Here is a 20,793-nt window from a genome sequence, read left to right as displayed (position 1 = left end):
CCAGCCATATTGCACGGGGCCGGGGAATTCCGGCTTTAAATAAGAATACGTGTAACGTTAATATTTAACAACCACGGGCCCGTTGCCGTTGGAACCAGGCACAAACTAGACAAAGCTTTGTTTTTTTTAAAGGTCATACAATAGTTTACTATAGTCATTTTCAAGTTTTGTCAGTTATAGAAGTAAGCCAACATGCAAAAATGATAGGTAAGTTTAGTTTTAACGGGATTTTCTGCTGACAAAAACCTCGCCCTTACCAATTCGCCCCATTGAATTTTGTAGTTTTGGGGGCGGAAAATATTAGGAGGATGTCGATGTACTAGCACTACATGCATGACATGTAGCACACTTTAGCAACAGCAGTTTACTTTTGGATAAAAAAAAGGTGGAATTCGTTTAGGACACCTCTATGTTTTACCCACCATTGGCATGATTGGGGGGGGGGGGGGGGGGGGGGGGGGGGACTACATGATTACTTAAACAATAACTGCATGCTCGTGATGATGTATTTCATTTTGCTTTCAGGTTCAGGTTTAACTAGCCCCATAAATGTGGCCTATTTACTGGACTGCCTCCGTAAACATAGGCCACACATCCACATGTACAAAAATCGTGTCGACTTTGCCAAATTTTGATTTTCACATTTAGGCTTAGTTTGTAGGATTTTTTTGCTTTAGAAGCATACTCACCCTCTTTATAGGCTAGTCAGAAAGTGCTGCCTTTTTCAGATGTCTAATTTTTGTGAAATTTCATGTTGAAATTTTGATACGCAAACGTGTAAAAAATGAATCTGGAAATTTCACAAAAAATATACATCTGAAAAAGGCAGCACTTTCTGATTACCCTATATAGAGGGTGAGAATGCTTCTAAAGCAAAAAAACCCTACAAAGTAAGCCTAAATGTGAAAATCAAAATTTGGCGAAGTCGACACGATTTTTGTACATGTGGATGTGTGGCCTATGTTTACGGAGGCAGTCCAGTAAATAGGCCACATTTATGGGGCTAAGGTTTAACATGTTTATAATGATTTGTCATGGAAAAAAATGCAGTTGGCCTATCCTAAAAAATTAAAGTTCAAGTTGAAAATCAACCACAGGTAAAACATGTTAACATGCCAATGATTTCATGATTCATAACAAAAACATACTTTTGTTTAGATGACGCAAGCTGCCTCCAACTCCAAGTCGGTAGAGAAACACTACAAAGTTAACAGAACTTGGTCAGAAGTGAACCATTTCAAAAGTATTTGATATATTTGTCGGCCCCCTTTTGCACATTTTCAGTTGTTGTTAATCAGTCATGTCAGTATCATTCATGAATTGACGTCCCATATGTTGCCCCAAATGAATTGAGTTGGCACTTGTAAATTGGGGAATATATTCAACTGTGTTCTCTTTGATGAAAAAGATAAGGAAATACCCATCTAACAGTAACACTGCAGTAACAATCATACTTACTAGCTTATTTGTCAAGTTTTAAAAGAAATGAAATCGATTGTTCTTGAACCAGAAACTGGACATTTATGGAAAGGAAAATTGTAATGTGCAACCCTGTTTATTACATGTAATGTATGCATATTCACCAAAAAAGCTTTGACGATCCGAGGTGTGGCTGTGGTAATATTTACCATAGGGTATAAAGTACTTCCTCTATCTACATGTACCATTGTCTACTATTAAATTACAGTGGAAGGTTTCAAGGAGATAGTTTGCATTGACTAATTGAGGTGAAGTCCCGCCTCTGTATTTACATGTAAATGAGCTTGCATGGCTGACTAGTGACTGGCTAGTGGGCCTACATGTATTTGGCTAGTGGGCGTAATCATTAGACTTGTTCAGGTCTTCACTAGTCCACTGATACTATTGATGATGTACTGGATTTATTTTACTTTTAATACTTCCATGTGACGACATTTGCTTTTTTAAAAACATTTGCTTTTCTGAAAAATCAAAAGAGATTTCAAACCATGTCAATATGTAAACCACACGATTGCTAGTCGATTTTACGGGCAACTATTTGCTTTTGGTCCTTCATTTTAAGTGTAGTAATCATTCCAAAATGACTTCAGCAACCTGAAGCAGTCTTCTTTTAATTCTAATGACCCTAATTTTGAACAGTATCATTTGGTGGAAAATGCAATTTTCTCGTGCATTTTTCAGATGAAGTCCATGTGAATGAACACGGTACTTTTCGCAGGGGTCAGGGCCTGTGCATTGCAGTGATGGTCATTTTTATTTATTTATTTTTTTTTGGGGGGGGGGGGGGTGTCGTCTGCATGATGTTGCATCGTTATTTTACCCCAAAATTTCCCTTAAATAAATCTAAGCCTGCTCTCTATCAACAACATTCCTGTCAGTTTTTATAATCATCACTAACTAGTATCCTTGGGTGATCTGATACACCGTGCCCTCTGGAGACATGCACACAATAGGGGACAAAAGATTGTAAACATCTCCACAGGGCAATTTCTATAGATGAATACGTCTTCACAAGGTTTTTACAAAATAGATGTATAGATTTTACACAAAAACTAGGAATTTCCAAGGTGGGTTGAGCTGTCGCAAATGAAAGAGTTTTAGAAAAGGGATATTAAGTCCGAATTTCAGCCAAGGAAATTAATTCTGGTTAAAATAAGAGCATTTTGAAACTTCACTTTCAAACTCAAAAACTTTACTACACGAGAACAAAGAAATGTCTCCACAAGGATTATGGATACAAATATCAGTATGTGTGAGTCCAATAACATCAAGTTGAGATTTTCTTTCTCTTATAGCAACAGCAGCCGATTTCAAGAAACTTTACTCAATGGCGTAACAATCCTCTTGCACCTCAATTTACTGCGTAAGTTGCGCAACATTTTACATTATGCAGCATTTCAGTTATGACACATTTTACGAAAGTTTCATGATGCGTAAAATCAGAAACTTGCGCAGTAAATTATTACGTAACTTGTGCAATAAAGTCTACTCTTATGTAAACTTGCGCAATCATTTCAGAAATTTGCCATTTGTTCTACCTTTTCCCATTGGTTTTGTTCTCAAACGCCTTTGAAACCTATTTTCATACCGTTTAATTAGTTTAGTATTCATTAACTATAATACGTCAGGGGGATTTAAATGCAATTTTCTCACAATTAGTTTTCCAACTTCAATTTAATTTCTTTCACCCAGCACACCGTAGTCAACCATGCATGTAGTCACTCACTATTCCCCGATGAGACCAACATTTTCTCTACTTAGGCATGAACTTTGCACTAGTCCCTCAGAAGAGATCATCCAGCGCACCGAGCCCACCTCTATCTGCCATCTTGACAACTCCACTGCCAAAGAGATCTGCCTGCATCCCTCCGGAAACACAAACCAGCTATTAAAGCTCAACATCTCCAAACAAGACTGGCCAGCCATCATATCACTTCGTCGAGATCATTCCATCCACATCCTCAAAGCTGACTATGTGGATGCCACGGTCGTCGTGGACAAGACTGAGTATGATGGCAAGGTGGAGGACATCCTGGACTCGGGTTCCTAATGTGTACTTCGCAAGTAGCCTGCACCGTGTCTTGAGAAGAGGCTCAAAAGCAAGCTCCTCTTCCTCCAGCGGTCCGGCAGCATCTCTCCAGTCCTTGTACCGGCAACTCCAGCAATCCAGCTCCAAATGCCCAAGTTCTTTGGACAGCCCAAGATCCACAAGCAAGGTGTTCCTCTGCGCCCAATCATGGTCTCCAGGGGAGGCCCGACTTCCAACACAGCAAGACATCTCGCTACGATCCTCCACCCTTTGGTAGGCAACACAGAACACGGCATCAAGAGCTCCCACCAGTTCGCCACTTTCATCCAAGATCTCACCATTCAGCCAGATGACATCATGGTCACCTTTTAAATTGTCTCTCTCTCCATTAATGTTTCTACCTCTCATGCCTGCCACATCGCCACAGACAACTTCAACTAGATCCCACCCTCAAGGATGCACACCGACCTCACACCTGATGACCAGCTTCATGATCTTCGCCTCACCTGCGTCAACTCATCCAGCTTCCATTGGCGTGGTAAATTCTTTGAAAGTCTGCTGGAACCTCCATGGGATGTACACCTATTGTTCTGGCCGACATATTCATGGAAGAGTTTAACTTTAAAAGCAGACCGCCATTGCCACAGCGGACCATCTGGCTTTCATCATCTGGCAGCAAAATGGCAGGAGAAGCTCCTGCTCCTGAAGCTCCTGCTCCACTGAGAACACTGCAACAGGCTTCACAGAAACATCCCATGCACCAAAAGTAGGATGGCGCTCTCACCTGCAACATCTATCAGAAATCAGTGCCCACTGACAGAAACACTGTACCTCCCCAGCAATTCCTTTAATCTTGCCAAGATCAAGGCTTCTGTTAACTGGGCTTGTCCACAGGGCGTACATGTACGACATCTGCGACGAGGAACACCTTCCCTTGGAACTCTGATCACATAACCACAGCACTACACACAACGGATACAAGCCCAGCCAATTCAGAACTCAAGATCCCAGAATTACCCCCGGCCAGAGGATCTCTTATATCCAAGGTCAACAAGTTAGGGCAACTAGTTCCATTAGCCTCCCCTACTTGGGTAGTTCTCCCCCCCCCCCACATTCAACCTATCCCCCACAAGCATGGCATCCGAGTTTTCCACACAGCACTCCTGAAGATCCAGAACCTGCTGCAATCGCATATAAGGACCGGCAAGATCCCAAGTGCAGACCATTAATGAACAGAATCCCCTGCCAATGTGGCAAAGTGTACATCAGTGAGACTGGAAGGGACCTCCCTACCAGTCAAGTCAGAACTCAAGATCTGACTTGATTTGACAAGTCCTCCGTAGTCAAGCACTCCCACACCGAAGATCATCAGATCAACTGGCAGCAGGCTGAACTCATCACCAGCATTGAGCACTGGTTGCCCTGTCGCATCAGAGAGGCCATCGAAATCTTCAAGCATGATACGGTACCCCAAGACATTGGTTTCTCCATTAGCGACAACTGGTGCACCATCCTCACCTCCCAGTCCAATGGGTCTTCTATACCCAAGGACAACTTACATGTAGTTCCCCCACCCTAGTCAGCCTATGGGTCCCCTATACCCTTGGCAACTTTCTCCTTTACTCCCTTCCTCCACGCTGAGATGCCTCATTGCTCAAACCGGCAAACAGCTCTTCGTTGATGGTCAAATAATGGAATATGCAGTATACTTGGGAAAGCCCTTAGCACCTACATACTTTATACTCATTTTATGATGACATGTCCGATTTCACCATTTGTTGTGTACTGGTACAACTTTAGGAAAAATACAGGTACAGTAACTACAGTTTGAATAACTAGACTCAATTTTGTTATTGCTAACCCATGAAATTATGACATTTTATTTTCAGAATGTTGGAAAGTGAATGTCCTATCAATTACTGCTTGTATCAACACGGACCATAGCGATGGGATCAGCGTTACATTTGCGGGAAAACTTTTACCACTCTGAATTCCCGCATTGGAGTGAAGTGGGGGAAAGTCTGAAAGGTATGTAGAAATATATAATGCATCTATAAACTTAGAGCGGTTTACATAGGGTAAAAAGGGGGGGGGGGGGGTGTTCAACCAGACAAGGAAATCTGGCACTGCCAAGTGTTGATGAGAGAGTACAGACCTTAACCACAGGGCCCAAAAAAACCACAGTTCTGCAGTTTCCCTACCTACCCTAAATGAGAAAAAACACCCAAAACCATCAATTTCGACCTTTTACCCTTGATTTCACGCAGACGCCTCCATATGATCGTACACAAAAAAAATTCTGGCCGAAAAAAAAATTCCCTACCTACCCTACCCTATTTTCGAAAGCTATGTAATTTGGAAGCAGAAATATTTTTTTTGGGGGGGGGCCTAATCACTCATAATATGGCCATGTACTTACTATGTTTGCAGCATAGCATCAACCCTAGTCAGACCCAAGAGTTTTGCTTAGTACATGTAGATGTAGTAATGATTCTGTCTTCGATTGCATAGGCCCCCACTTACTGTTATAAAACAGACGGTAAAGGGAGAGAATTTGACCAGAGAAGGAAAGCATTATTTTTATGGAATATCTATTAAAAAAAGCCAACATTTTGACAGAGTTTGGGGGGGGGGGGGTTGACCCCCCGCGCATGAACAGGTGATCAAATTTAACACGAACATAAGTGTGGATGGAAAGGTTTGGGTAAGAGGTAGAGTATAATGTAAATCATTCGCAGCTATCCCAAAAGAAACTGACCAAATTATTGTGAAAAAGTTTACTTGGTTTGAAGATAGTAATGGCACTAAACTCCTTGTGAAATTATTCCTTCTGGCATACTGCCACTTTGAAGAAAACAGTAAAAGAAGGTTATTGACATGTATTTCTGAAAATTCCATTATAGTTGGTTTGTAATTGTGCAGGCGATTCCCTTATGGGTGCGCGCAAGCGTTGGCACGATGCACACATGTGGCCAGTTGCTTTTATTTGTCAGTTTAGTGTGTGACATCGCGCAGCTGCATTCTGCAAGCGTCCCGGATGCTGATTTCCAGCGCAATTCAAAACATGACTCCGCAACTTCTTAATTGAAATCAAGATCCTAGAATATTGTTTTCTCGGAGTATACATGTACAGTATTTACTGAGCTAAAAGTTCTTCAGGATATTTGTTATTAAGCAACCTTCTTTAGATTTTGAGCACTTTTGTTGCTTAAAAAAATTCACAAATGACAAATACTCTACTGCTCTACTGTACATGTGCCTTTAACCCTTACAGTCCTGCATCCTGCATCCTGCAATTTTTCACACGCCCTAGGGGGTAAGGGTGAATGATTCATAGGTGTATATGGGTCATTCCACCGGGTTGGGGAACAATGTGTGACATATGACCATATTAAGAAAAGCATGAATGCATTGCTAGCAGTTGCTCTACATAATATTTGTTGTTGGGTGTTTCACCACTGCAGAAAGTTTAAATCATTTCAATGTATTTTGCCAAAGATATGAACAAAAAATGTCATTTCGAACGTAGCATTGACACCGTGTCAATGTTACGTCCAAATATGACATTTTTACCTCTTTTAAAATTTTGGAAACATTACCCAAATTCACTATACGTACTTCTTACTATACATGCAACACAATAAGAAAAGCTTTTGTTATGGTAGTCAAATACAGCAGAAATGATAGCTTGGTTGGTCGTAACATTGTCACGATGTCAATCCCAAATTTCACACTTCCATTAAGTGATTTTTACACTGTTACATCCACACTTGAGGTATTGTTTCTGCTATAATTGAACCCTGACTTAACCAAAACAAAAGCTTTTCTTGGTGCATTAGGTGTCCAGTTATAAATATGCTATGGGGTACATGTATGTCAGTTTGGGTAATGTTTTACATACGTTTAAAAAAATGGCAAAACAGGAATAGTTGGATGTAATCCAAATTTATACATTTTTGCTCATATTTAAAAGTACATTCAAATGATTTCAAACTTTCTAAAGTACAGAAGCAATTGTTTAGAATGCATTGATACTTTTAATATTATAATCAATATGGATGTAATATGCACTGCTTCCCAACCTGGTGGAATGATCCATATGTACGTACCTGTATGAAGTGCATGTATGAGATGTTTTGCTTGGTCAAAGGATTTCAACTGAATATTGTCAAATGCCTGGAAAATCCACATCTGTGACATCACTTTTTTGTGTGTGTTTGTGTTTTGCAGGCCTTCCTAAGACTGATATTGGCCCATACATGTACGGTGATCATATAATTCCTTTGCGTGTTCGAATTAATCAGAAGAGAAACATACAGAGAGGAGCTACCGGTATCAGAAAAGTGATTGTTGTTTGCGGTTCTGTGGGACATCAATCACGAAGAGTCAAATTACGTCTCTGCTCTGAAAGGATTAGAGAGACCACGCCTGGTGCTCACCCAAAGGGGCAACACTTTGAAGAACCTGCTGTGAAACATCAGTCGGAAACATACAGAGATCTTTTGAGTGCAAGGACTCTAAAGAAAACGTCTGTTACTCAGGATAGAGAATCAAAATTTAGTGATCTGTGTGTAGGGGACCATATTTGCTTTCAAGCCAGAGCAGGTTGGGTGCATGCTGGTGCAGGGATTTGGAACAAAACGCCCCCTAGAGAAAGTAATAGGGGCGCTAATTTCTCTGTCTCAGGCGTTTATGGACATTGCATTGTGATTGGCAACACTTTTTGTGCACCTCCTTGCATTGTCGACAGTTTTGAACATTCATCAAAGAAATTAACACCCTCCAAATTTTGGGGGCGGAGAGTAATACATGTTTATGACAAACTCCTGGGTTATAGCATTCTTGAAGTGACATCTCAGCCGTCATCAAGTGACATTCCTGACATTCACAGTGACATTCACAGCCTCTCACCGTTAGGAAAAAACAACCTGAGCAACATTAATCCAGACTTGAACTTTCCAAAAGTTGCCTTTCTTATTTAGCCCAAAATCATATCTCTTTTTTTTTTCTTCACATCTTCCATTTGATCAATTACTTTAAGTATAACGTAAAGCAGTTTTGTAAACAGCCAGCGCCTTACAAATATTTGTTCTGCGCTATATGGTGTACCTGCAACATTTTTCGAAACTTCATTAAGTTTTGAAATAAGACTTGATTTAGATAAACATTGCAATCACACTTTAAGTTATAACATACAGACGCTTTGTAAACAGCCAGCGTCAAAAAAATATTAGTTCTGTTCTATTTGGTGTATCTTCAAAAAATTTTGAAACTTCATAAAGTTTTGAAAACGGTCAGTAAAGAAGAAAAAATGATGCAGTTTGATGAAACTGACCAATCTCGACTTGGCCAACCAAAGCAACTGTTGCTACAACTTAACGGCCTCACGTCGAGCTCCATATCTGCTGAAGATATCAAGTTATCAGTCGACAAACTTACTGAGCTGTCGAATATGGACAACAATGGGGCCGGCAAGAAGGACCACATACCGAGACCCAACCAAGTTCGCGTTGATGGTGCCGGAAATGTCAGCATCATTGGATCCAACAACATAGTGACAGTGTTCGATGGGAAACCAGTGAAGAACGAAACCCCTTCCCTTGCTTCCCTGAACATGGAGCAAGAGATGAACCGGCTAGCGACTTTCAAGAATTGGCCGCACAGCGCGCCGGTCACAGCTAATGCTCTCGCTAGAGCTGGGTTTTTCTTTTTGGGCATTGGCGATCAGGTTCAGTGTTTTGCCTGCTTAGGAATCATCAAAGACTGGGAATTTGGTGACCATGCAATGGGAGAACACAAAAAGCATTTCCCGAGATGCCCCTTTGTCCGGGATCCGACTTACAAGAATGTTCCGCTTGTCGCCGAACAAGCCAAATCGGGAGCTGCCGGTGGCGCTCCGGCAGAGAAACGGGCCAAAGAGAAAGCTGCGGAGCTCTACAAAGCCCCGAATAATGCCAAGAAATCTCAAAGTGGGAAGAAAGGGTCCGGGAAACCAGTGAAGGGTGGCGGATTTAATGAGAGCCTGAAGTCCTGTGAGGGAAATCCAACTCGGCAACCCACCATCGATTCGGCCGAGACTGAAGTGCGACTGACCTTCCGGAGTGAGTACAAGCGGCTCTTGTCGTACCACAGCTGGCCCCGGAACCACCCCATGGATCCCCGCGACCTGGCAAAAGCCGGCTTCTACTTCCTGGAAAAAGACGACATCGTGCAGTGCTTCGCCTGCTTCGGCAAAATCCGGGACTGGGAACCTCAGGACATCCCTCGGCAGGAGCACACACGGCACTTCCCAAGCTGCCCCTTTGTCAAGGGTCTTGATGTCAAAAACGAGCCAATCACAGATCTGCAGATGGCCAACGCAGTCAGTATAGCCTACCGGGAGCCATCAGGATACGAAAACACACTGCAACAATTCTCAAAGCAGTTGGAAGCGGCTCTGCCCCAAACAGCCAAAGTGACAAGTCAGTGGGAGCAAGTGGCATCACCGAATCGCGTCCTGAACAGGCCCAAGTACCCAGACTATGCTGGGGAGAATGCAAGAGTGGCCACCTATGCCAACGGCTGGCCAGGAATCCTGGGGATCACGCCGCAACAGCTAGCACGAGCTGGATTCTTTTACACAGGTGAGAAACAGAATAAACGTAGATTTAGATAACTTCAATATTTAGGCCAGTTAGTCAGAGGTACCCCATGCCCTAAATCGTGCGTGGAGTGCTGTGGCCCCGTGGTTAAGGGCATTGGATTCGCGGTCTGCGGGTAAAACTGCAGGTTGTGGGTTCGAGTCCAGCCTGGGGTCGTGGTGCGTGTGCCCTTCGGAGACTGTGGCACGTATGTTTGTACATGACAAGCGACTGCTGTACCCTTATTCGCAAAGAGACGTGAACATTTATTTCGCACTGTAAGTCATTGTAAATACTTATCACAAAGTTTTGCTCTTATTTTTGACACTCGAGTCTTATTAAGTCAAGTTGAGTCTTCTGATTAGGGACTCCAGTCAAGTCATTTGCTTGCAGTGACTCAAGTCGCGTCAAGTCATTTACCCATAGGGACTCGAGTCGAGTCAAGCCACCAAAAATTGTGACTTGAGTCGGACTCGAGTCGAGTCATTGACTCTAGTCATTCCACTCTGGCTAAACTTTCCTCGTTCTTTGACGCAGGTGAGGGAGACAGCACCAAGTGTTTCTATTGCGGTGGGGGGCTCAAACACTGGGAGTCCACCGATGAGCCCTGGACAGAGCACGCGAAGTGGTTCTCAGTCTGTGAGTGGCTGCTCCAACAGCGAGGAAGGACGTTTGTGAGCTACGTCGTCCGAAACTTCCCTGTTGACACATCACAGTTGAGACAAGCAAGAAATGTAAGTACTTGTATTCAAATTTGAATAAAATGGAAGGTTCTTTATACAGTGGAGCGCTGTGTGCCAACAGGGCCTTGCATGGTACATCAGTTTCAACCCAATAGAAATTTCAGTGTTACAGCTATTTCAGTACCAAAAGTTGCCAGAGTTTTGGATATTTTGCTGTCATAAATTTTCTATTCTTCGGTGATCTGTTGTTTCAGTACATGACAGAAAGCCAATGAGCTATGGTAACTTTTCTCACAATTGTTTTCAGTGAACAAATTATGGGGTTCACGATTTGAACAGAACACACCTTAACTGAACAGTGTCTTCCTAAAAAGACAACACACTTCTGTTTATGAATATGGAAATTTGCATTAGCATAAAAATCGAAACTGCAAGAAAACGTTGAGAACGGAAAAATGAAAATGGAAAACGAAGTGAAATGGGACGCAAAGGTGCGTTTTCAAGGATTGTAACAACAAGTTATTCCATGACAGACCCAATCAGCAGCCCCGACATCAGCTCCAGCGCCCGCACCAACTCCAGCCAAGGCAGCCAAGGTAGCCACCTCCCCACGCCCTACAGCCTCCGCCTCCCAAGAACCTCCTGAAGACGAGGCCGGTGTGATCTACAAGAAATTTGCCAAGGATGACCCACTGGGTAAGATGCGAAGCGTTGGCTCAGGGTAATCGCAAAGTTGTAGTCTATCTCAAAGTCCAAGAAGAAAACGCAGGACCGATCGATCACAATAAATCACAAGCAGTTAAAAAGCAGTCACAAGTCAGTTGCAACCCAGTCACAATCAGTCACAGGTCATTCACAATTAATCACAACTCATCACAAGGCAGTCACAAGACAAATCACAAGGCAGTCACAAGGCAAATTACAAGGCAATCATAAGGCAAATTACAAGGCAATCACAAGCCAGTCGCAACCAATTACATGTCATTCACATTTAATCACAACTCATCAAAAGGCAAATTAAAAGTCTTCACAAGGCAAATCACAAGACAATCACAAGACAATCACAAGTCAGTCGCAACCCAGTCACCGGTCATTCACAGTCAATCACAACTCATCACAAGTCAGTCACAAGGCAAATCACAAGCCAGTTGCAACCAATCACAGATCATTCACAATTAATCACAACTCATCACAAGTTATTCACAAGGCAATCGCAAGGATAATCATAAGTCAAATCAAACGTTAATCACAGGAGAAATGTGAGAAATGGTAAATCAACAAGTTAAATCAAAATCTGGTTCACAACCAATCACAAGGCAAATCACAAGTAAGATCACAAGTCAATCAGAAGTCAAATCACAAGTCCATCTTAAATCCATCACAAGATGATCAGAAAGAACGTAAACATTATTTAAGGTCACTAGTAACAGGCAAAGAACAATGAATAAACCCAGAAGTGGTTGAAATCATTCACAAATCTGTTTTTATTCTCACACCAATATTCCAAGTTTAGTTTTTTTTTTGTCTTGCGTTCAAACAGACGAAGCAATGAATAGTCGGTTGACCAAACGTGTCTTGGAAATGGGCTACGACGCCAACTTGGTCAAGCAAGTCGTCCGCCGGCAACTCCGGACAGCAGGGAAGGCGTTCGAAAACACCAACGATCTTTTGGAAGCCGTTTGGCAGGCCGAGGAATTACGAGAAGCTGGAAAATGGGAAGAAGACGTTGAAGAAGAAGAGGTGGAAGAGTTCAGGGGCGGAGCCAAGGGTGGGGCGGAGAAATTCATTGCACAGGTGCCCGAGAAACGGAGCAAGGATGCTGGGAGAGGAGAGGATGAACTTGGCGTGCTGACACAAAAGCTTGAAGGGATGAGAGTTGGTGAGCATCAGGCCACTGCGACGGTTGGACAGACTAGAGTAGAACCCACAGAATGGCAGCATCAACAAACACGTATGTCTTTGGATTAAACATAACTAAACTCTTTGATCAACTCATGATCTGGTACACGGTACCCTGTGGAGACATGTGCATAATAGGGAACAAAAAGATTGTATATGTCTCCATGGTGCGATTTCTAAAGGTGAATAAGGTTATCACGAAAAAGATATAATGGATTTACTCAAAACTTAGGAATTTCCAAAGTGTGTTGATCGCAAATTGAAGTATTTCATGTAATGGATATAAAATCTGAATTTCAGCCTAGGAAATTAACTCCGGTTAAAATAGGAGCATTTTGGAACTACATTTTCACATTCTGCATAGGTACTCGAGAACACCCACACACACACAAGCTAAACAAACACAAGTGTGTATTTACCTGCAATCGGGGACCCCCTATTTTCCCTCTTTTGTTTGTGCTTCAACTTTTTAGGAAGACCTCCCATATGATTTTTACACATTGTGAAATTGGGGACTTTCGGGAATTTGGCACCCTATTGTCCTCTATTGTTCAACGTCCCCTATTGAATGCAGAAACAAACACACACACACACGCCCACTGCGCTTTCTAGTATGGCCATGATATCTAGTACACCTTCTTTGCAGTTTTCACAATTTTTATTCGTTCCCTCTTTATTTTGACTTTTCAGCCGAAGAGATTGAGCGTGAGATTGAGCGACTTCGCGACGAGAAACTGTGCAAAGTTTGCATGGACAACGACGCCAACACGGTTCTCATGCCGTGCACGCACCTCGTAGTGTGCGATATGTGCGCCAACTCACTACGCTATTGCCCAATATGCCGACAGACCATTACAAACGTTGTCAAAGTCTTTAAGTCGTAACTGATGGATATGATGAAAAAATAGTAGGAGCTTGTCAAGGTCTTCAAAGTTTTGCTTGAGTCTGTAACCACTGCCAAATGATTTCCAGGATGTCATTTCTTTAAATTGTATGCTGGCAATATGATCAAGTGGCTCAAGTGGCTCAAGTGTCTTAAGTGGTTCAAGTGGCCCAAGTGGTTCAAGTGGTTCAAGTGGCTCAAGTGGCTCAAGTGGCTCAAGTGGCTCAAGTGTCTCAAGTGTCTTAAGTGGTTCAAGTGGCTCAAGTGGCTCAAGTGGCCCAAGTGGTTCAAGTGTCTTAAGTGGTTCAAGTGGCTCAAGTGGCCCAAGTGGCTCAAATGGCTCAAGTGGCTCAAATGGCTCAAGTGGCCCAAGTGGCTCAAATGGCCCAAGTGGCCCAAGTGGTTCAAGTGGTTCAAGTGGCTCAAGTGGCTCAAGTGGCTCAAGTGGTTCAAGTGGCTCAAGTGGCCCAAGTGGTTCAAGTGGTTCAAGTGGCTCAAGTGGCTCAAGTGGCTCAAGTGGCTCAAATGGTTCAAGTGGCTCAAGTGGCTTTAGTGGTTCAAGTGGTTCAAGTGGCTCAAGTGGCTCAAGTGGCTCAAGTGGCTCAAGTGTCTCAAGTGTCTTAAGTGGTTCAAGTGGCTCAAGTGGCTCAAGTGGCCCAAGTGGTTCAAGTGTCTTAAGTGGTTCAAGTGGCTCAAGTGGCCCAAGTGGCTCAAATGGCTCAAGTGGCTCAAGTGGCCCAAGTGGCTCAAATGGCCCAAGTGGCCCAAGTGGTTCAAGTGGCTCAAGTGGCTCAAGTGGCTCAAGTGGTTCAAGTGGCTCAAGTGGCCCAAGTGGCTCAAGTGGCTCAAGTGGCTCAAGTGCCTCAAGTGTCTTAAGTGGTTCAAGTGGCTCAAGTGGCTCAAGTGGCCCAAGTGGTTCAAGTGTCTTAAGTGGTTCAAGTGGCTCAAGTGGCCCAAGTGGCTCAAATGGCTCAAGTGGCTCAAATGGCTCAAGTGGCCCAAGTGGCTCAAATGGCCCAAGTGGCCCAAGTGGTTCAAGTGGCTCAAGTGGCTCAAGTGGCTCAAGTGGCTCAAGTGGTTCAAGTGGCTCAAGTGGCCCAAGTGGTTCAAGTGGTTCAAGTGGTTCAAGTGGCTCAAGTGGCCCAAGTGGTCCAAGTGGTTCAAGTGGCTCAAGTGGTTCAAGTGGCTCAAGTGGCTTTAGTGTCTTAAGTGGTTCAAGTGGCTCAAATGGCTCAAATGGCTCAAGTGGCTCAAGTGGCTCAAGTGGCTCAAATGGCTCAAGTGGCCCAAGTGGTTCAAGTGGCTCAAATGGCCCAAGTGGCCCAAGTGGTTCAAGTGGCCCAAGTGGTTCAAGTGGCTCAAGTGGCTCAAGTGGCTCAAGTGGTTCAAGTGGCTCAAGTGGTTCAAGTGGCTCAAGTGGCCCAAGTGGTTCAAGTGGCCCAAGTGGCTCAAGTGGCTCAAGTGGTTCAAGTGGCTCAAGTGGTTCAAGTGGCTCAAGTGGCCCAAGTGGCTCAAGTGGCTCAAGTGGCTCAAGTGGCTCAAATGGCTCAAGTGGCTCAAATGGCTCAAGTGGCCCAAGTGGTTCAAGTGGCTCAAGTGGCTCAAATGGCTCAAGTGGCTCAAGTGGCTCAAGTGGCTCAAGTGGTGGAGACTTACACCGTAACTAGTGACAATTAGACAATAAAACAGAGACAGGAGACTTCTTTGACTTCTTTAGTCCCACTCAGCGAAGAAGTGAGGTTTATTCCTTCTCACTCTGCCTTTTATAGGCCAACATGATCCAATTACATTTGCTAACAATAAATGCACATCATTGCTAAAGTATACAAAGGGTGGTAACCATCAAAATGCAGTATTGCTCAGTAGCTGACTTAAGCCACGCCCACTAATTGTATGGGCCTATTGGGGACTACTGCTCTAGTATGAGTGACTTATTAGCAATAAGGAATGTAAATACAGTTCACGTGTGTACAAAACGTATTATAGTTGATGATTTATCACAATATCAACCAAAACCTGCTCAGCAAGATCAAGATCAACACAAATGATAATGTGGAAGCAAGGGCCTTTTACATGTTTTAGAAAGAAAATAAGACTCAATATGAAATATCAACATTAACATTTATCCTTAATTACAGTGTACATATATTGAAGTTTACTAATTGTTTTATCTATATCGTAATTAAACGTACTTTAGTGAAGGATAGTTTAAAGTAGTGGTAGATAAATGAAGTTTTTTTTAGGGTCTGAAAGACTTTTCTTTAAATTCCTGTAGAGAAAGATGTTTGATTATTGGCTTTTCAGCAAAATCTGTTGTTTCATGTTTCAGTTTTTCATTTATTAAATTAAATAAATTAATGAACCTTCCTTAAAAAAAAAAAACGACTTTGCGGAAAGGAAATTGCATTTTTCACTGTGAACATTCAACAATTCTAGTTTTGACCTTTTTCGCGGCTTATATAAGGAGCAAATTTTCATTTCATTATTATTTGCTTTACACTTGTTCATATACAATAGAGTAACAATTTATAAACTTGCATGTGATATAGAAAACATTTCAAAAGACAAACTGAAGTTTTTTATAAACTTTGTAAATACTTATTAACTTATACAGTGAAATCTTGATCAGTCAAACCTCAAGAGAACAGGGCCCAATTTCAGGGCGCTGCTAAGCACATGATTTTCTGCTAACAGAGCCTCCATCTATTTCATGGAAACTGTAAGCATAAGCACAGCAGAAGGTGTGCTTACTTCGGAGGAAAAATTTGCTTAAATTAGTGATTAACAATAGAAATCTCTATGCACGCGACCGATAGCACACACACGCTGTGAAATAGTGCTTAAGGTTAGCAAATTTTTTCTGCTATGCTTACCTTAAGCAGCGCAGTGAAATTGGGCCCAGGTTCAAAAATTGACTTCAGCAGAGTTTTGAGTTAAGCAGGGTTTTATATCACTGTTATACCACTGAAGGCAATGGATTCTTTGTTTGACTTAACAGTTGTTTTGAGTTATCAGAGTTTGTGTTATCGAGATTTCACTGTACCTGTACATGTGTGTACGTGTACACACTTAACTTGTATTTTAAATGCACCAGAAAATCTCTAGGGAGTATTAAATTACTCTCTTTTTCTAAAAGTAAGAATAAGATTTGGCCTGAGTAAGGCCCAGTTAGTTAATTTAATGGAGTAAGGCTGGCCCGAGTCACAGAGCTATATTAAATTACTAGAGCGCTGACTCATGTACAAAGTGATGCCTGCTGGGCGCATCCATGTTTGTGCACAAACCTATGGAAAACTCAAAATTGAGTATGGCTTTTGTACGGCTATTTGCATATCTGCGTTTGTATTCTATAAAAGGTGCGTTATCGAAGCTGATAGGCCCAAAACTAAAGGCACGATCAGCAAATGAGCGTTTCATTTCTGCTCAACGAAAACCGCTGCGGATGATTACCATGACTTGTTTTTAAACCGTCATGACGCACTTACATGTATGTTGTTCGCGTACGTTCTACTTGCCCGTTGCATTTAGAGTACACTTTCAAAATTCAATCCATCTAATTTCATTATGTTCTACAGAAACGCTCATTAATTCAAAATGTCTGCGCCTAGGATGGCTTCAGAGTGTCTCTGCGCTCTAGTAGTTTAGTATATGTAGCTCTGTGGTCCGAATATACCAAATATTGAGAGAGAGAAAAAAAAAGCAAAAAAAACATGTTAAAAAACCCCCCAAAAAACAAACTAGAGCTATGCCTGTTCGATGAACAGGACATAAGCTTTTCCGTTTTTTTTAAAGATATTCAAGTAAAAGAATTACTTTTACAAATTTATTTTGTCTATTTTTGCATGAGAAGAACATGTAAAAAGTTCTTAAAATTATACAACATTAGGTTATGAAGTCATCATGACGAAACAACAGGTTTTCAATACTTATTTTAATTACTACCTTCCCACCAAGTTTCAAGACGATCAGACTGTATGAGCCTTATATGTGATTTTAAAAAAATGCATTTTTAATGACCTCATCATGACGTCACACACTTATACATTTTTGTGTACATGAAGATATGACCTCACATACCTATTACAAAAAGAATTCTGAAAAAAGCTTGTTCTGTTGATGAGATATGGCTTAAGGTAAAAAAAAAAAATCAAAAAAAAAATCTATTTTTGATGACGTCATCATGAAGTCACACACGTATATTTTTTTGTTGAACATAAGTATGACCTTACATACCTATTACAAATTGTTTTTTGAAATTAGGTCTTCTGTTGAGATATGGCTTAAAGGTCCAAAAATTCAATTTTTGATGATGTCATCATGACGTCACCCACTAATATTTTTTGTATGCACATACGTACGACCTTACAAACCTTATACAAAAAGAATTTTTGAATTTAGCATGTTGGGTTCTTGAGATATAATGATAATCTTCAAAACTTCAAAAATCGATATAAAATCACATGATGACGTCATGATGAGGTCAACTCAATTTTTATCTTTAACACATCCCGGTCTACCCACATATCAAGTTTCATCCAAATCGGGCTTACAGTTCTTTAGATATAGAGTCTTAAAGTTTGCACATTTAAGAGGACGTCACATGACCCATGATGACATAATCATGACGTCACTCTTCGGGACACAAACTCACTATGGGGTCTTTACATAGGTTAGGTTTCATTAGCATACGAGTTGGTTTTAGGTCCAAAGTGCCGCGGTCATGTAAAACATGTACGAAGTCTATGGGATTTGGGTTCGAACAAAAAGAAAAAGGAAAAAAAAATCAGAACAAAAACAATGCTTTTCTGCTTTCAAGCGGAAAAGCAAAAAAAACACACAAAAAACAGAACAGAAACAATGCCTTTCAGCTTTCAAGCGGAAAAGCCACAAAAAAAAAAAAAAAAGGAACAGAAACAATACTTTTCAGCTTTCCAGCGGAAAAGCCAAAAAAAACAAAAAAAAAACGGAACAGAAACAATGCTTTTCTGCTTTCAAGTGGAAAAGAAAAAAACAACAACATGCACTGATGTGTTGATTAATGCATGCTCCCCTTCCCTTCCCCTCCCCCTCCCTCTCCCAAGCCTCCCTCTGCCCCCTCCCCCTGTAACTAAGCCATTGATTTGTGTAAGTCGCACATATATATATATGGGCATTACTAAATATTTTTGTTACTTACACAAACATGATTTACTTGTGTAATTTATGTTATCCGTGTGATAGAAAAAAACACAAAATTAATCTGAAATGTATAAAAAACTCAGGAAAGAAACAAATATTTTAATTTTGATTGAATACTCAGAACACAATCGATAAATAATGTATACTTTTTTGCAGTAACATAGAACACACCCAGACATAAAGATTTTATCTACATGCACATTATTTACAGAAAGGATTACAAACGTATCCTGTACAATTAAATAATACACGGAATGATTATGGTTGGCTTGGGGTTGTTTTGGGGATTAATTTTGGTATACATGTCATATTTGGATCACATATGCTAGCATTTGATAACTTTGAATATTTGGAATGTTGGGTTTGCGCCAAAATATTTTAAGTCTGTAGTGAAATGGACGCTTGAATGACGTGTCTATGATATGCCTTCAGATTATGCAAACCTGCGTATTGACCTACAGATTCTGACAAAACAGCAGACGCCTTCTATCGTGTCTTCGTTAACCCAGTGTTCTATGAGAAAAACATGGCAGCTATTGACCAATCAACAGCTTTGGCTGAAATTCTGCTCTAATGATATCCTTGTTTTGGATAAAATTACATATTTGCATATATTAAATATTGATATATATACTTGTAGTCTGGCTTTGCACATGTCTGATCCTCGAACTACCTGAAACATGTATTGGGGAAATTCTAAAATTCTCAAAACCTAGAAAAAAAAGAGGAAATTGGTTTTATGGTTTCATGGACATTTGTTTTGCTTTGTAACAATACTTTCAATATTGAATGATAATTATTAGTATAATGTTTAGTTTATTTAAAGGTATAGTCCATCATTTGTAGTTTGTGCATTTTGTTCGTTTGAAGCAACAAAAATGCTCAAAATCTAAAGAAGGGTACATGAACAACTAACCTGATGAAGTTTCAGCTCAGCTTCAGCTATACATTTTGAGAAAAACAGCATTCTAGGATCTCGATTTCAAATCAAAAGTGGCTGAATCATGTTTTTAATTGGGCCTGAATTCAGCATCCGAGACACGTTCTCACTGAGCCGATTGCAGCTACGCGATGTCACGCACCTATCCGACGAATTATAGCAACTGCACGCGCATGTGCGTCATGTCAACGCCTGCGCGCGCTTCGCCAAATAAAAAAAAGGAACTAGTAACGGAAATTTCCAACGGTGCGTCTTAAGAAGCCAGAGAGAATAAAATCACAGGGAGTTTAGTCCCCTTACTATCTTTCAACCGAGTATGTTTTTCAACAATTATTACGTCATTTACTTTTCGGATAGCTGCAAATGATGGACTATAGCTTTAATCTAAAGAAATTTATATAGAGCATAAAGCTAATTTTGATTTTTACTTTACATGTGCACACCCCTATATTTTTATTTACACAGAACTGGTACATACTGTTTTAATAAGGGAATAAATGTGTGCTCTGGAGGTTTTTATCACTCTGTTTAAGACCACTTAGAGTCTGGGTACTGATAATTACCCGAGCCGGAGGCGAGGGTAATTATCAGCACCCAGACTCTAAGTGGTCTTAAACAGAGTGATAAATACCGACTGAGCACATATTTATTCCCATTCATAAATACCTTTTTGGTAAAAAATATCAAATAATTCGTTCAAAAAATACCGATTTGTTCAACAAGTTCACTTCATGCTTTTTGAAACATCCCTCTAGCAAAATAATGGAGTGTTCAGCTGGCGAGTAAGATGTAAACAGCCCTTTTATGGAGATTGACGCGCGCGTGGCATGTTCTGAGCGATGTCGCGCAGAACGCACCTGGCGCGATGCGTTTTGAATTTAGAACTATAAAATTCTGACTCGCTGGTAGTGTTGCGCATGCCTACGTGAGGATTGTGAACGTTCAACCAATGAAACGGTCAGAGGCACTGGATTTTTAGGGGTCTACATTTTATTGCGACACTGGAAAAGTGTTTAAGACCAGCTAGCCATGTCTTTATCATCCGTTTAAGACCGGCCACGTGACGGGCTCTCGACCAATAG

General features: G+C 41.3%; 1 protein-coding gene and 1 long non-coding RNA gene across 2 annotated transcripts; both read left to right on the top strand.

Annotated features, from left to right (window-relative positions):
- Positions 1–40: 40 nt before the first annotated feature.
- On the top strand, positions 41–5,117 carry LOC119730354. The gene is made up of 3 exons (XR_005271366.1): positions 41–207; positions 2,775–2,842; positions 3,172–5,117. It is a non-coding gene; the product is annotated as an uncharacterized LOC119730354 (long non-coding RNA).
- A 2,794-nt stretch (positions 5,118–7,911) lies between these two features.
- Positions 7,912–14,034, top strand: LOC119730353 (baculoviral IAP repeat-containing protein 3-like). Its single transcript, XM_038203205.1, has 5 exons — positions 7,912–10,131; positions 10,666–10,862; positions 11,345–11,507; positions 12,352–12,762; positions 13,401–14,034. Exons 1-5 carry the CDS (start codon positions 8,820–8,822, stop codon positions 13,592–13,594), a joined length of 2,277 nt encoding a protein of 758 aa, XP_038059133.1. The 5' UTR covers positions 7,912–8,819; the 3' UTR covers positions 13,595–14,034.
- The last annotated feature ends 6,759 nt before the right edge of the window (positions 14,035–20,793 follow it).

This window comes from Patiria miniata, unplaced genomic scaffold, assembly GCF_015706575.1.
Source record: "Patiria miniata isolate m_02_andy unplaced genomic scaffold, ASM1570657v1 HiC_scaffold_22, whole genome shotgun sequence".
NCBI classification, from domain to species: domain Eukaryota; kingdom Metazoa; phylum Echinodermata; class Asteroidea; order Valvatida; family Asterinidae; genus Patiria; species Patiria miniata.
The sequence above is the reverse complement of the archived record's forward strand: the minus strand, read 5'-3'. Positions and strand labels throughout refer to the sequence as shown.

Excerpts from the sequence above, each read along its gene's own strand:
- LOC119730353 (XM_038203205.1), top strand. The coding sequence starts at position 8,820 with ATGATGCAGTTTGATGAAACTGACCAATCTCGACTTGGCCAACCAAAG. Across the intron at positions 10,132-10,665 it reads AGCTGGATTCTTTTACACAG|GTGAGGGAGACAGCACCAAG; the intron begins GTGAGAAACAGA and ends TCTTTGACGCAG. Across the intron at positions 12,763-13,400 it reads ATGGCAGCATCAACAAACAC|CCGAAGAGATTGAGCGTGAG; the intron begins GTATGTCTTTGG and ends TTGACTTTTCAG.